The 15,518-nt window shown below is 37.6% G+C and overlaps 1 protein-coding gene across 1 annotated transcript; it reads right to left on the reverse strand.

Moving 5' to 3' along the window:
• On the reverse strand, positions 1-3,897 carry igf2a (insulin-like growth factor 2a). Its single transcript, XM_051115386.1, has 4 exons — positions 3,702-3,897; positions 3,245-3,377; positions 2,323-2,498; positions 1-1,522 (listed from the first exon to the last, which is right to left on the reverse strand). The coding sequence occupies exons 1-4, from the start codon at positions 3,759-3,761 to the stop codon at positions 1,289-1,291; spliced, it is 603 nt and encodes a 200-aa protein (XP_050971343.1). The 5' UTR covers positions 3,762-3,897; the 3' UTR covers positions 1-1,288.
• Positions 3,898-15,518: the final 11,621 nt, after the last annotated feature.

Here is a 15,518-nt window from a genome sequence, read left to right on the forward strand (position 1 = left end):
GAAGCTTCCATTGACTTTACTTAAAAAAGGAGACATAAAATTTTTTGGTACATAGCATCTACATACATAAGCAGAACAACTAAAAAAAAGATAATATACAAAAAACCAACTGCCAGTTGTGCATGTATTCTTTCGTTGGGACTGAATTTTATGGGTTTCATCAAAATAAATAATGCCTTGATACAGTGCCGTTACTTTAAGGAAATGTTTGGTGGCTCAATTTGCAAGACTGGTCATACTAGGGTCAATGACAACATCTAATGAGACTATTCATACATATTCAAGTATTTTTTTTTTAAAGCAAAAGCACTGGAATACTATGATTGTATGTTGAAAATATGCAAGAGGTTATTGCTGATTTTCCCTTTAAAAAGATTGATTCTTTTGTGTACATGTGTAAAATACTGTCTAAATAACAGTGAAGACAATTTGCAAAGATAAAATGGCAGAAACTGGAAACGGGAATGTTATGGATACAATATGTGACACCTCACAGCAAGTACGACTGCTCTTGCCCAAAGTCCAAGATGACTTGATTGCAGATGTCCTCAGATATGATATCAGATATTTTTGTAATGTTTTCTGCCTTCCATTGCAACGCTATGTCGTTTGATAGCAAAGGCTTCACCTTCATTCTCCAGGGCACAGATTATGGATCTTGAACAGCCAAGCATACAGTTTTTCCTGGTTGAGCTCATCTCCAAACAACCAGTCTTACTGAATTGTCTTTTGAATACAATCTCGTTTTTTTTTTTTTTTTTTTTCCTAAAACGGAAAAACTCTTTAGCAAACTCTGTTTGAGTCCAAGTTAGCACCGTAACGTTATCATATTTAGCAGTCCATAAAAAATAGTGCTGTTAACATCAGTCCTTGGCTTTGCACAGCCAGCCAACATTTTCCTCACTCTTCTTCTGTCTTTATGCCACAGGTGTGGCATTTTAAAGGTGCAGGTAAAGGACTCTAATCTCGATCAATTCATTCCTTATAATATGACACGTACAATATGGTGCAAGCAAGACAGAACCATAAACGCTTTTGCAGATGGCAGACTTTTGACATTTGCGTTTTGGCAGCTTCCTCAGCATCAGTTATGGGCATCTCTCCTGTCCCATTACATTCACTTTCAACGTTAACTTCTAGTGTTTCGAAGGCTGATAACACACAGAGTGTTCATAATCTGGATTTGAGAAAGACGGTGGGCGAGTGGTATGATTCATGAAAAAAGTGCCTCTACTGACCAAGACTTGGCTATAATCCCTTGTTTGCTCCTGTTTGGGAAAGCTGGCCATCATTTGTGGGACGTGTTGATCTGGATGTGTGGAAGGATGGCAGGGTGTCTGTCGGGGAGGGTCATGAGGGGCCGGTGGAAACTGGCTTGCTCCTGTTCTTGGATTCTTTCCACCTGCCTCCTAAACTTTCTGGCAAGCAGGATGGATGGGACCCCTCTCCTTAACCTCTGGGCAGCCTTTTTTTGCCATACTTCATATTTGGAATACTTCACAAGAGACGCTCCTGGGATGTCCTGCAAAACAGAAGAACTCGCTGTGGATTCTGTAATTCATTGATTTGTTGTCGTGTTATCGAACGACTTTGGGGTTTTGAAACTCAGCTGAACAGAAAGGTCATGGGTTTGATTCCCAGGGAATGCATGAACTGATGAAATGTAAATGGCTTTGGATTAAAGTGTCTGAAAAACCCAGTACATTTAACACATTCCAGCGACTGACTGACCAAGGTCAGACTCTACAGACAGAATGATTATTTGTTGAACGGTGTGAGAGAAACATTCCCCTCCTCAACTTACAGTGTGAATGTACTGTTCTCAAGTGGGGCTGACTATTGTGTTGTTGTTGGGTTGTTTGTTTTTGTTATTTTCAAATCCAAGCCATGGCCAGCTGGCCAACTGTCTTGCCAACGCTTAACATATTTCCATGCCAAGAGCACATGGCACAAAAATTTGCCAGAATGCGACATAACACTTGTACTTGTTTTGGTGCTTGGAATAATGACATCATTGCACATGCTGTCCAATAGAGTTTTATGGTGTTACCATGGGCTTTTGTTTGTGTGGCTAACTATCTCCCGCGGGGCTGTGCGTCCATCATCTTTAATGCACTCTACAGATTTCTGATGATCTGTGTCATTTTCTCCGTCGCTCAGCGATTGTGAGAGAGGAGACATGGTTAATATTGATTTTGGCGTGATAAAAACAGGCTGCGTGTCTGACTGGCCTGTCTAGTCTGAGTCTGTGTTTGTGGGTTCAGCAAAATCATTGTACTGGGCTTTCGACGGGGGGAGGGGGAGATAAGCAGCTCCATGTACCTTGCGAAGAGCCTGCGATGCTGGGTAGGCCTGCAGCGAGCTGGAGGAAACATCTCGCTCGGACTTCACCGGTTTCGCGCAGTACTGCTGCAGCAGACGCAGCTCGCAACTCCGAAAGCAGCATTCCTCCACTATTCCTCTCTGAGGACGGCGGCTGTTTGATCTGTTCGGCCTGCCTGGGTGGGGGAAGAGAAGGTAAGCGATCAACTCCGGGGTTCCCCTGGAAAGCGACCAACGCTACCAATTCACACCCTATTGTTTATATTTCACCAAATCCCACATGTGGCTGCTGGCATGTTCCTAGGATTTCTGAAATCGGAGACTGCATCAACAGAACCTCTCTGTCTTTCCTGTTGTTTGTGACTCTGCCTTTTTATTTCTGGCACCAACCGATTTGATAAGGACTTTAAAATGTCACAAAGAACAGTACACAGAAAAACAAATATTGTTCTGTGTTCCCAGGGATGTGTGAATAGCTAGCAAAATAGATCCTTTAACCTTGCCATTTGCCTACTAAACAGAGATAAAAGATAAAGAACAGCAGGAGAGGTACAAAAGGGGGAAGTCCACCGTCATCTGATAGGAATACAGGGGACGGGAGACAGAAAGACAGAAAGAGAAATCTTTTGCAAATAACTAAATAACTTACAGACACAAATTCCTTGCTTCCCCCAAGTAATGGCATTTAACAGCAATTAACAGCACTAATAGCCTAGAATACTTGCTAGAAAAGGCGCGTTTCCTCATTAATAAACACCCTCATTGTGACAGGCATTAGTGCACATGTAACTATACAAACAGCAGTTTGAAAGAAAAGACAGATGACAATGCCATACTGTGATTACTTCTACAAGACAAATGGCTATGTAAATGTTTACATTTCCTGACAACCATCACACAGCACTGTAAGAGGTACACTTACTGATATAAAACCCATCTGCTCCACACACGAACTGAAGAGTATCCACTAGTTCTCCACCGCAAAGAGTCTCCCCGGTTGCTACGGAGGATGTGACCATGAACAATGACAGAATGAAGAGTATCAGTGAGCGCATCTGTGAAATGAAAACAGATTCGAGTATGAGTCAGTTCATAGACCCGTATCGTTTAACAGAGCTTACTGATGTGATTGTGCTGATTGCAATCACGCAAAGAGTGATACAAAAAAGTTCAAAGTAACCGTGGAGACGCTATTATCCTTATCGGTGATACAATCAAGCAAAGGCTGCGCTTACAACAATGATGATTCTCCAAACTTTTCTCCTAACTTCGTAAACATGCAATTGTAATCACGTAGAAACGATGAAGCTATGCGAATACGTAAACATGCTGAAACACAGCACTGCAACCTCAGTCATGTCATTGCCACTTTCTCTTACCATTGCTTGTCTTTCCCCCGTTTTTCGGCACGATGCACAGAATAGATGGTAATCATCCATGGTAGGCGGTTTGTGGAAAGCGACGTTTACTAGCTGTTGTACTAAAGAGTTGCTTTGTTTAATTTCCAGTCTGTTGCATCTCTCTGAGTGATGCTTGTGGCTGTCTCAAAGTTCAGAGGACAGGCAAGGCATATGTAGTGAGAGGTAATTTATACTAACACCCGCCCCTCGCACCCCCAGCCCAGTAGCGGTGTCCGATTCGTGCACGAATGGTTCTTTTGAGTCGGATCTTTTTTTTTAACCGCTGCAGAATCAGTACGCTGAATTAGTAAGAACGGTTCTCGAGTCAACAACTCGCCGACTCATTGAACGAGAACTTGTTTTGTGACAGTTTTATAAATAAACAAACAGCCTTTCAGCCGAGATTCAAATGGATTTTACTATTGTTTCTTGGCTCTGCAAATTGCACTTAGATTATATTATACAAAAGTACAACAAGCGTTCTTATTAAGAAAACGTTTAGAATATAAAGTGTCTGGGGCGCTTTTGGAACGCTTTGTGTGATGACGTAAAGATTCTCTTTTTGATCTTATTCTTTGAAATGAACTGTACAAAAGATCCGATTCGCGGAAATGATTTTCCAGTTACTACAGCCAACCCGCTCGCTGTGTGGATGTTGACTGGAATGCTTTCCAGTTAATCATAAGCAATTTGAATCCAATAAGAAGTAGGCTATTCCTACTGCAGCCAACATTGTCCGTAACCCAAAAAGGAAAAATGTTCAAACTTCATATTTAGCTGAGTCTACTTATTTATTTTTGTATAATTTTTCCCACCCGAATTGTTTCTATTGTTCCCACCTTATAAAATATCGTCACACGTTTTCTGCTCGTCTGATTCGGGCATCTAAAACACAAATTAAAGACACATCAGTCTCATTAACCATTTTTATACAGAAGGTGTTGATGCAAAAATATTGTGAAAGTGCAGCGCTCACTACTGGTTTATGTTTGAATGCACACTCAGCTGATGGAGTACCTGCTCACCGATGACGAGACGCATTCTTAGTCAAATAGCCCCCGCTTTAAAATACCTTTTGGCAACAGGTCAGCCTGAGGAATTTTAATTGAGGAACATTCTTCCAGCTTCTCACCATAACAAAGGGGGTTGCAATCGCATTCCAGTGAATGCAGACAGACACCGTGCTGAAATTTCACTCTCACACGACAACAGTGTTGACCCTTTGTGCGCGCGCGCCATCTCACGCGAAAACCTAAAAGGATTTAAAAGCAACTCAATCCGTTTTATACGCTGATTACGACCCAGTATTCAATACAGTGAAACAACTATGCTATTTAGCATAAAAAATGTACATAAAATAAATCCCAGTCTAGAAAAGTACAATAAATAAAGTGCTACATGGAAATGAATGAACCATCAACATGTCCTGACATGCCTCAGACTGGACATAATGGTACTTTAGTAAAAACACGATCATTGTCAGCCTGAAACATCAGTCAGTGTTAGGCAAAATGTGCTCATTTTGCCTTCCCCTAAAAACGGAAATGGCCTGAATTGGACATTAATACCAATCAATGATATAGGACAAAAAATAAACATGTAATTTTATTAGTCAAGTCTACACTTAAATTCATAAGATGTTGTTTTTACAAATAGCCAGTCCTAACACTTCTCATTAAACAACCTGTTATGCTGTATTAGATAAGAGGCAATGTCCACAAAGGAAAATGGTTTATGTAAACTTAATGTTACTGTTCAATATACTGTGTGAATATCATGACATCATAACAAGTACACTATAGCACGCTCTAGTGGTCCAAAGTGAAAAGGCCAGTGTAAAATGACCTTACCTGAGTGATATTTTAGCTTATTTTGGTTGAAGTGCAGAAGTGATTAATTGAATAATGATTGGATTACATTAATTAATAATCTTTCTTCAAATAAATGTTTCTAGATAGTATCTTAATGTTATGAGTGTACTATTGGTATTATAATTACAGTATGGCAATCTGATCCACGGAATACAGTGACCCACTGGGCTATTTGTTTTTGACGTTTGGCACTCTCTGCCAGCCAGTAACTGTTCAGGCCTCTATTTGCATTGTATTTGAGTTACATTTGCATGTAACTCAGTCCCTCTCTAATCCTTACACCAAACACCCTCTTACACTCACTGGCTTATTATTAGAACAGCAATGTTTACCTGTGCAATAAAACCATTACCTTAATTTGCATGGAAGTTTGTAATTCTGTGCTCAAAGAAGTAGACAAGTCAATGCATGTTAACGTTACACCTCCTAAACGGTAACACTTTAGTATAGGAGCAAATTCTCAATATTAAGTTGCTTATTATCAAGCCTATTATTAACATATTAGCTATTTATTAGTAAGTTTATATTCTGAATGACCATATTCTACATCCTTAGTCCTACCTAGTACCTAAAATTACCAACTACCTTACTACTAATGAGCAGCAAATTAGGAGTTTAGAGGCAAATGTTGTAGTTAATGGTTTGTTAATAGTGAGAATTGGACTTGAAAATAAAGTGTGACTGAAAGGCCCCACTCTGTCATATATTGTGTGTATAGGCACATGTTGCTTGTCATTGATAAAATGTCCCATGTAATAAATATGACGTCACATGACGTAATCTAAAACAATTTAAGCAAAGTTTACACAATGTGGCAAAATTGTCTCCTATCCTAGAACCGCTTGAAAGAGTGACTAAGAAGTGTTAAACGCCATAAGAGACTTCAGTATAAGAGGACCTTAAGTATGTCTGTTTTCCACACCCTGATGAAGGCTTATCAGCCACAGTATACACATACACATTTAGCCATGACTAGTTAAAGGATTTGTCTTAATCCCTGAATGCCTTGGTTTTACTCTATGTGTTTTTGCATATGAGACCTCTTCTTCATAAGTTAATACTGCAAGGGGTAATTCTTTTAAGCTAAACAGGGTAAAAGCAAGTATTCCTCATCACAGGCATGGCTCCAATCAGAAGCTTGGCCCACTGTGGCCCCACACTACATAGCCTAACAGCCAATCACAAAATTGTAGCGATATTCAGTTGAGCTAGATTTTAATTTGTCCCTTTTTTTTTCTTACTGCTTGCACCACGAAAACTTTTAATATTGTATATAGTTTTTGTGCTATCAATATGCAGGGCATTGAAATCACTTTTGCGCTGGTTACTTTCACTTCTGCTTTTGTGATTAATGCACACTCTGTGTAAAGGATGTTTGTCACTGAGCACAAGACTGAGCAACAAATCCTCCAGCATGGTCTGTCAGTCATCTCTCCTTTTTTTATTTTATCAATAAGCGATTTAGATTTTTAGACCCCTTAAGTCCACTTCCAAAACAAAGATTCACATATAATTTACTCACCCCCTTGATCATGTCTTCAGTCATAAAGAAATTATGTTTTTTGAGGAAAACATTTCAGGATTTTTTCTCCATATAATGGACTGCTATGGTGCCCCAATTTTGAACCTCCATAATGCAGTTTAAATGCGGCTTCAAACGATCACAAATAGGTTGTAAACTATCCCAGCCGAGGAAGAAGGGTCTTATCTAGCAAAACGATCAGTTATTTTCATTAAAAAAATACAATTTAAATACTTTTTAATCTCAAACGCTCGTCTTGCCTGTCTCTCCCTGAACTCTGTGTATTCTGACTCAAGACAGTTAGGGTATGTCGAAAAACTCCAACCGTATTTTCTCCCTCAACTTCAAAAATCATTTCAAAATCATCCTACATCGCTGCAGAAGTACCGACACAGTCTTTGCAAAGTGAACATGCAAAGAAGATCAAACACCCTCAACAAAAAAGGTAAAACAGTGATATCGGACGATTTTGAAGTTGAGGGAGAACATGAGATGAGAGTTTTTTGACATACCCTAACTGTCATGAACCAGAACAAAAACAGTCCAGGCAGAGTAAGACAAGACGAGCATATAATACGAGTATATAAATTGTATTATTTTTATGAAAATAACCGATCGCTACGCTAGATAAGACCCTTCTTTCTCGGCTGCGTTCGTTTACAACTGCATTTGGGATTGTTTGAAGCTGCATTTAAACTACATTTTGGAAGTTCAAAATCGGGGGCACCATATCAGTCCATTATATGGAGAAAAATGCTGAAATGTTTTCCTCAAAAAACATAATTCCTTTACGACTGAAGAAAGAAAGACATGAACATCTTGGATGACAAGGGGGTGAGAACATTATTTGTAAATTGTTATTGTGAAAGTGGAGTTCCCCTTTAACCTACTCCCAAACCTAAACCTATACCCATTTTATAGCTAATATAAAACGTAACTGACCAAAATATGCAGGGAAATTACCATTTTAGTAACAATATAGCATAAAAATATTTTTATAGTCGTTAATCCCACTCTTGCCTCTAAACGTGACCAGAACTCTCTCTGTACTGTAATAAAGAAAAACATGACAGACAGATTGCAATCACAATCATTTATTTATTGCAAAAATGTAAAAAGCAGTACCAAAAGCAGTCCAAATGCGTTGCAGCCGCAGTCCTCTCTGGCTGGATACAGTATGTTTGTGAGGTGAAGACCAGAATTTAAATTGTTAATCGCTGAAAATATTATCCAGATTACTTCCCTATCAATTCCGTGAAGGCGCGCGCGCATCACCAGAAACACTGCATGGCGTAATCTGTGACGAATGCAGGCGAGAGGCAATGAACGTTCGATTTTCCTGCCGTAAAACCTGAGGCTTGAATTTGGGTCCGTTCCGTTCCTCGCAGTCGTATGAATTTTGAAGATCTGGAGTACAGCGTGTTCTGACAATTTGTGCTACCCTGTCAGATTTTGCTACTTCCCATTAAAACAGATGGTAGCATAATTCGACAGCGAAAAATGCTACCTATCAGATTTTGCTTCCAGCATGATATTAATATTGTGTGAGGCTTTATTAACGTGTACACCTACCCCAACCCTAAACATAACATTACAGTATGAAAAACACAGTGCTGGTAGCACAATCTGACAGGTAGCATTATTTGTTAAAACACAGCGCACAAATGAAATCGCTTAATTTTGTAATTATGTTGCGTTTTGGTTTATTGTATGGTTCTATTGTTAATCACAGCATGTCGGAGAAAACGCCTTTTGTGTCCCACCACGGCAAACAAAGTAAATATTACATGAATGGTTAAACGATGTTATTTATTAAGGGTTTAAAGTGTAGTCTTGTTTAACATCATGCATCTTGTAAACAAGCTGGCAGCAGGAATCACACAGAACAGAACAAAATATTATAATTTCATATTGAGTAACGATTAATGCAATAATGAAATTACATAAGGCCATTGATATGACAGCTAAAAACAATAATGAATTTAATAATGAAATTAATACGATTTTAATATTCATAAGGATTCGTTTTTAGGTGTCGTCAATAGGTAAGTATTGTATGTTTAAATGTTGAAAATGCGTAAGTATTTGTACGTTTAGATGCTGTAAATACGTCAGTATTGCACGTTTTAGTGTCTGGAAAAACGTTAAGTAAATGTACGTTTTATATAACTACTTTTTACATAAAACCCAGGTGAAAAAAACAGCATATGCTGGTAGGTATGTTTTGATGCTGGGATGCTGGTGAAGTAGGGTTTGATGCTGGTTTAAGCTGGTTCTTTGCTGGTTTATGCTGGTCCTTGACCAGCAACATGACCAGCAAAGGACCAGCTTAAACCAGCTAAGGACCAGCATAAACCAGCAAAGGACCAGCTTAAACCAGCATCAAAACCTACCTAACCAGCATCCCAGCATCAAAACATACCTACCAGCATATACTGTTTTTTTCACCAGGGAATACATACGAATTATAATGAGATCATGTTGGTACAGATGCTCTCAGTTTAGAATTGTAGCGTACGTTTTCCCACCGAACTAAATGATTTGTATTCCTATCCACCTTATTTGTCCTATAAGAGTGGGTGCAGCAATTTGCAATTTTTTGTGTCTGGCTTCTGGTCTCATCCACTTCCAGTTATTTTTAGCTGTACAAAAAGCTCGTTTTGCTGCTTGATATTGCAAACTGGTGTGTCTTACCATATTATTTTAATGTATTCTCTTAATTATGAAAACACTGGTTTGTAGTTCAAACTGTTTTACCGTTTACTGCACTTCGAGATTCTTCTCGTTATTTCCCTATGGCGGATTATGAACCGGACATCTAACACATTACCAGAAAACAGCTTACTTCCACATTAAAAAATAAGGTGGATAAAATGCTAAACATCAGTGAAGCCGGTGACCATGCACTGTGTAACACCAACTACTCCAGGTGAAAAAAATGTGCAGTTCCATAATGTATAGTGCTCTATTTTCACACACTAATTTTGTACTTAATATACTAAAAATCATTCTTTAGTAAGATAGTCTTAAGAACATCTATAGCGTACTCAGCTGCGCTATTTTGAGACACCATTAATAGGCCCTGTAAACTAAAATGTGCTTTTAACACACTATGTATTAAAATAATGTATGTATTTACCACTACCCACTTACCCCCGACCCCCGGGCCCACCTCGAATATCACTTGGCCCACCCTTCATCTCATTTCTGGAGCCAGGCCTGCCTCATCACCTAGAGCGTCACATGATGTGATATTATTTCTTCTCATTTTTAATGATATTTGTGATATTCAAATGTGTAATGATAAAATAACTAGAGTATTTGTTTTGTCTGATATAATGATCTGAAATGCCTGAAAAGTACTAAAGCGGATCACAGTTGCTATGGTTACCTGATTAAATTGCACATGCATCTATTTTTCTGCAAAATGTGCAACAAATATATTGTAATCTATTATGAATGAGCCATTTTACAGTGAGTGAATTTAAAGTGAATTAAAACTGACCAAACAAAGCAGTGTTTTTCAGGCAATATTTAATACAATAGCCGAAAGGACCTGAACAATTTATTGCATCAGACTGCATTATATTTTGAAGTTATTTTTTAATTTTTTCTCTGAAATTCCCTTTTTTTAATTAATAATCTTCACACACACATGCAGGACCCTATATTGCATACATTTAAGGTTACATATTTCAAAATTCATGCCCTTTTCTTGCACATTCGCCTTCCATTGATTTAGATGGTGCTACATATTGATCTTGATGAATGAAGAGCATTTCTGTATAATAAATAGTGTCATCTCAACAAAGTATATGTTATTATTAATGCTTAGAGTTTTTTACCACAAAAAAAAAAAAAAAAATAAATAAATAAAAAAAACTTCCCTGTTCGCCTCAACTAAGATAACTCAGGTATAGAAACATATGTAATAGTTACAGCTGCAAATGTAAAAAAAAAAAAAAAAACGTAAATAAATAACTATAATTTTGCTTCTAATGCAAACATTTTTAACTTGGAAAAAGTTAAAGATTATTCATGATGAATAAGAAGTAAAAAAGTTGTGAAGGTCCTGTAATATTTTCTGTCTATCAAACACCAGTTCTTTCTTGAAAATACTGGTAAACACAGAGACAAGATATCACAGGAACAACCTGCACTGGCCCCGGGTACCATAATCTAACAACAACCCTGATAATAGCATGAATAGCTTTTATGTCTGCAATAGCACCATATCAGAAGGGAAGGAAGTTTGTGCGCATCAAGAAATACTACAGATGGCCTCCAATGTCTCTGTAGCTCCACTTCCAACCATTCAATTTAGAGTCAGTCACCAATCCAGCACCTGTGCCATGCCCTTGTTTACACTATGCTTTACTGAATCACTTAAAACCTTAAAACCACAATTCACAACATGGCAGAGTAACATCATAGTATAAATCTTAAAGGGATCATTGGATGCAAAGTTCACTTTTACATGTTGTTTGAACATTAATGTGTATTGTTAGTGTATGTACAAATCTACCCTATAATTATAAAAATCCATGCAGTGGTTTTTCATTAATCTGTAAAAATAATATCCCCTTTTCCAAATCGAGCCATTATCAGATGCCTGTCACACCGACAGAGGCCACTCCCACAATAGTTGATTGACATGAGCATCTTACCTCAGATCAGCTGTAACAGTCAGACCTCCATTGTTTTGATGCCGTAGCAGGGATGTAAGTTAGACAAGAATATCTCTGATTGAGGTGTTGTGTTGCTGGATTTAATAATGAACATAGTGATTGTCATTTACTCCCGACATCTGAGCCGCTGAAGATGCAGTGGATTACATTTGTTTGTGAAGGGAATGCACCTCCTGATCTACATATATCCGTCTATGTTCACTCAACTTGGAAAATGGGCAGCCACTGAGCTCTTTAATAAAGAGAAAATATGTTATTGTCTTAATTTTAGACAAATAGATGGATAACTAATTTTAGTTGAACATCCATATATACAAATTGTTTACTTTGACAAATAAGAGGCGACTCAAATGATAAGAACGCACCCCAATCCAAATCGGTTAAAATAAATGTACCTCTTGGCATTAGAAGGCTAACAGATGAACCACCAGACACTGACAAGCAGTTGTCTGTTGGTTGAAAGCAGTTTAATTTCTCTTAGTCTTATCTTTCCATACACCTCCACGGCAGTAAAGACAGGGTGTGTTTTTAAAACAACCTCTGAAAATGCAGTGATTTTGCTTTGCAATGCATGTAGAGTTGTAAAAAGTGTGTGTGTTTTTTTCTTTTTTTTTTTTAAAGAAATATCTGGAAAATCAGCACTCCTGTTTCTTATTTTTTTTAATTTTTCATTATGCAGCACGTGCAAAGCATAGTAAAAATGTTGCATTGTGAAAAATAAAAGAGCTCAAAAAGCAAAGCAAAAAAAATAAAAAATAAACAACTGTTATGAAAAATATTTGAAACACTATACAAACATTTCTTTTACTAAGTACAATGGCATTAAAATGCAACCCAGGCCTTGATAATTGCTGTGAAGAAATGCATACAGAAATGCATACTAAACCTTTTTTGTGGCAAAAAAGACTTAGATTGAACTTGACATACATTCAATGCTTAAAGCAAATCACGGAAACAGAAGCCAAAAAAAACAAAAAAAAAACCTGGTGTAAGGTTATACTGAAGTAAAGTAATGAAAGGTCAGCATTTTTTAACAATGTATTGTGGATGTCTTATAGATGACTGATGCAATTTCACAAGGATCATACATTTTCGACTAAAATAGTGTATGCTGTTTCTTGCTGTTTTAAATTGAGTACTTTGCCCCACTTTATATTACAATTTTAACTACTAATTTAATCATTTCATACAATGTACTTATTGTGTATACAAGTTTTCAAGAAATACTATATGTACATCTGTTAATGTTATATTTGTTATAAATACTATATTACATCTGTAATTAATTTCTGTAATTATATTCACAAATACACTGTTGACCCTACCCCTTATATCTACACATTTTATGACACAAGTAGGTTGTAGTTAAAGACACCTAATATAAAGTGTGAACAATTAAATGAGTAGTTTTAGAACACAGCACTCGTAACAGAAAAACTGTTCCAAAGTTCCACTGATTTTTTTTTTTGAAGAGGAAAACTTTTTAGAGAAAAGGTGAAGGCTTAACCACATTTCTCTCTGTTTCAGGATGATGTCAGACTGTTTACACAGAAACACAGTTTAATTCATGCAGCCCACTTAGAAGCAGTAGCTTTAATAGGTCAGTGTCTTCACTCTGGCCTATAAAAAAAAAAAAAACACCATAGTGATGCATCCAGCTTTGAATATACACTCTTAAAGGAGAAGTCCACTTCCAGAACAACAATTTACAAATAATTCACTCACCCCCTTGTCATCCAAGATGTTCATGTCTTTCTGTCTTCAGTCGTAAAGAAATTATGGTTTTTGAGGAAAGCATTTCAAGGTTTTTCTCCATATAATGGACTGCTATGGTGCCCCGATTTTGAACTTCCAAAATGCAGTTAAAATACAGCTTCAAATGGTTCTAAATGAAGAAGGGTCTTATCTAGCAAAACGATTAGTTTTTTTTTTTTTTTTTTGTATACTTAAGCACAAAAACTTGTGTAGCACAGGCTCTGGGATACGCGTCCACAATGCTACGAATTAGTGATGGGTCATTCTTGAATGATTCTTTCATTTTGAACGAATCTTTAATGTGACACGGGAAGAACGAGTCATCTCGGGGAGTAATTTACTCAGTCGCGTATGCGCAACATCCTATTAGGTTCTGTACTGGAATTAGTTCACCTCTTTCAAGTCTTTGGGTTTTTCGAGTTGTTCATTCATCTTATGGGGCTGTCACATGATGAACAAACGACTCAAACCCATGTAAGTTCATCGTCTGTGTACGGAGTATGGTGAAAAAATCTTATTTTCTCCTATAGCTTCAGAATCGTCCGACATCGTTGTACCTTTTTGTTTGTAAACAGCGTTTACAAACTTACTTGCACTTTCTTAGTCTTTGCGCGTTCGCTTTGTAAACACCTACCGCCTTCCACTTACATTCCGTGTGACCTTTCGACGCGATTCAATAGTATGTAGCATCGTGAACGCGCATCCCAGAGCCTGTGCTACACGAGCTTTTGTGCTTAAAAAGTATATATATAAAAAAAAAACCCCAACAACAACAAAAAAAATTTTTTTTTTTTGAAAAAAAAAAAAACAGATCGTTTCACTCGATAAGGCCCTTCCTCGGCTGGGATCGTTTAGAGCCCTTTGAAGCTGCATTTACACTACTTTTTGGAAGCTGAAATCCTTTCCTCAAAAACCAAAATTTTTTCACAACTGAAGACAGAAAGACATGAACATCTTGGATGACAAGGGGGTGAGTAAATTATTTGTGAATTGTTGTTCTGGAAGTGGAGTTCTCCTTTAAAAATAAAGGTGCTTCACGATGCCATAGAAGAACCTTTCTTTGTCTAAATGGTTCCATAAAGAACCTTTAACATCTGAAGAACATTTCTATTTCACAAAAGGATCTTTGAGGCGAAAGAAGGTTCTTCAGATTATAAAAAGGTAAGAAAGAGATGGTTCTTTAAAGAATCTTTGACAGAATGGTTCTTTGTGGAACCAAACATGGTTCTTCTATGGCTGTGAAGAACCTTTTAAAGCAACTTTATTTTTAAGTAGAGTTGTCAAAAGGTATGGGGTTCGGTACTTTCAGTACTGAAATTTTAAAAAATGTCCATTTTCACGATTTTTAAACATCGCTGATTGGCCATAGAGTTCACGCGCTCAACAAACAATCAGACATGACTGTGATTGGCTACGATGATAAGCGCTTCATGCTCCTCACTGAGGGCTCACACATACGCACAACTAGAGCGTTCGAAAGCCATGTGTTAGCAGATCCCTAATACATCTGCATATAGACGAATCCGCTGACAGACGCGGCTTTCAAACGCTCCCGTTGTGCTTATGTGTGAGCCCTCGGTGAGGAGCGTCAAGCACTTGTCATTGTAGCCAATCACAGTCATGTCTGATTGTTTGTTGAGCGCGTGAACTCTATGGCCAATCAGCGATGTTTAAAAATCGTCTCAACAGCGATGAGCGGGAAATGGACGTTTTAAAAATTTCAGTACCGAACCGGGACCTTTTGACAACCCAATTTTTAAGAGTGTATCACTGGAAAATAGGAAATGCAATGAAATTACAAACAAATACAATAAAATTCTAATGTGAAAGCAGATTGTTTAAGATTGTCCAGAGTCTCTTTTTAGTGAAGCATCTTACTTGTATTTATGAGAACAATCTTTTTAAATAGTCAACACTATTTTATTACAGACCAGGCATAAATAACTGAGAAAGAAACTGC

Source organism: Labeo rohita, chromosome 7 (assembly GCF_022985175.1).
Source record: "Labeo rohita strain BAU-BD-2019 chromosome 7, IGBB_LRoh.1.0, whole genome shotgun sequence".
Taxonomy (NCBI): Eukaryota; Metazoa; Chordata; class Actinopteri; order Cypriniformes; family Cyprinidae; genus Labeo; species Labeo rohita.

What these genes read in the sequence shown, in the direction of transcription:
- igf2a (XM_051115386.1), bottom strand. Translation starts at nt 3,761, where the DNA reads ATGGATGATTACCATCTATTCTGTGCATCGTGCCGAAAAACGGGGGAA. An exon ending in CGGGGGAAAGACAAGCAATG is followed by an intron (nt 3,378 to 3,701) that starts GTAAGAGAAAGT and finishes TTCATTTCACAG; the next exon opens with ATGCGCTCACTGATACTCTT. An exon ending in AGCAGATGGGTTTTATATCA is followed by an intron (nt 2,499 to 3,244) that starts GTAAGTGTACCT and finishes TCCCCCACCCAG; the next exon opens with GCAGGCCGAACAGATCAAAC.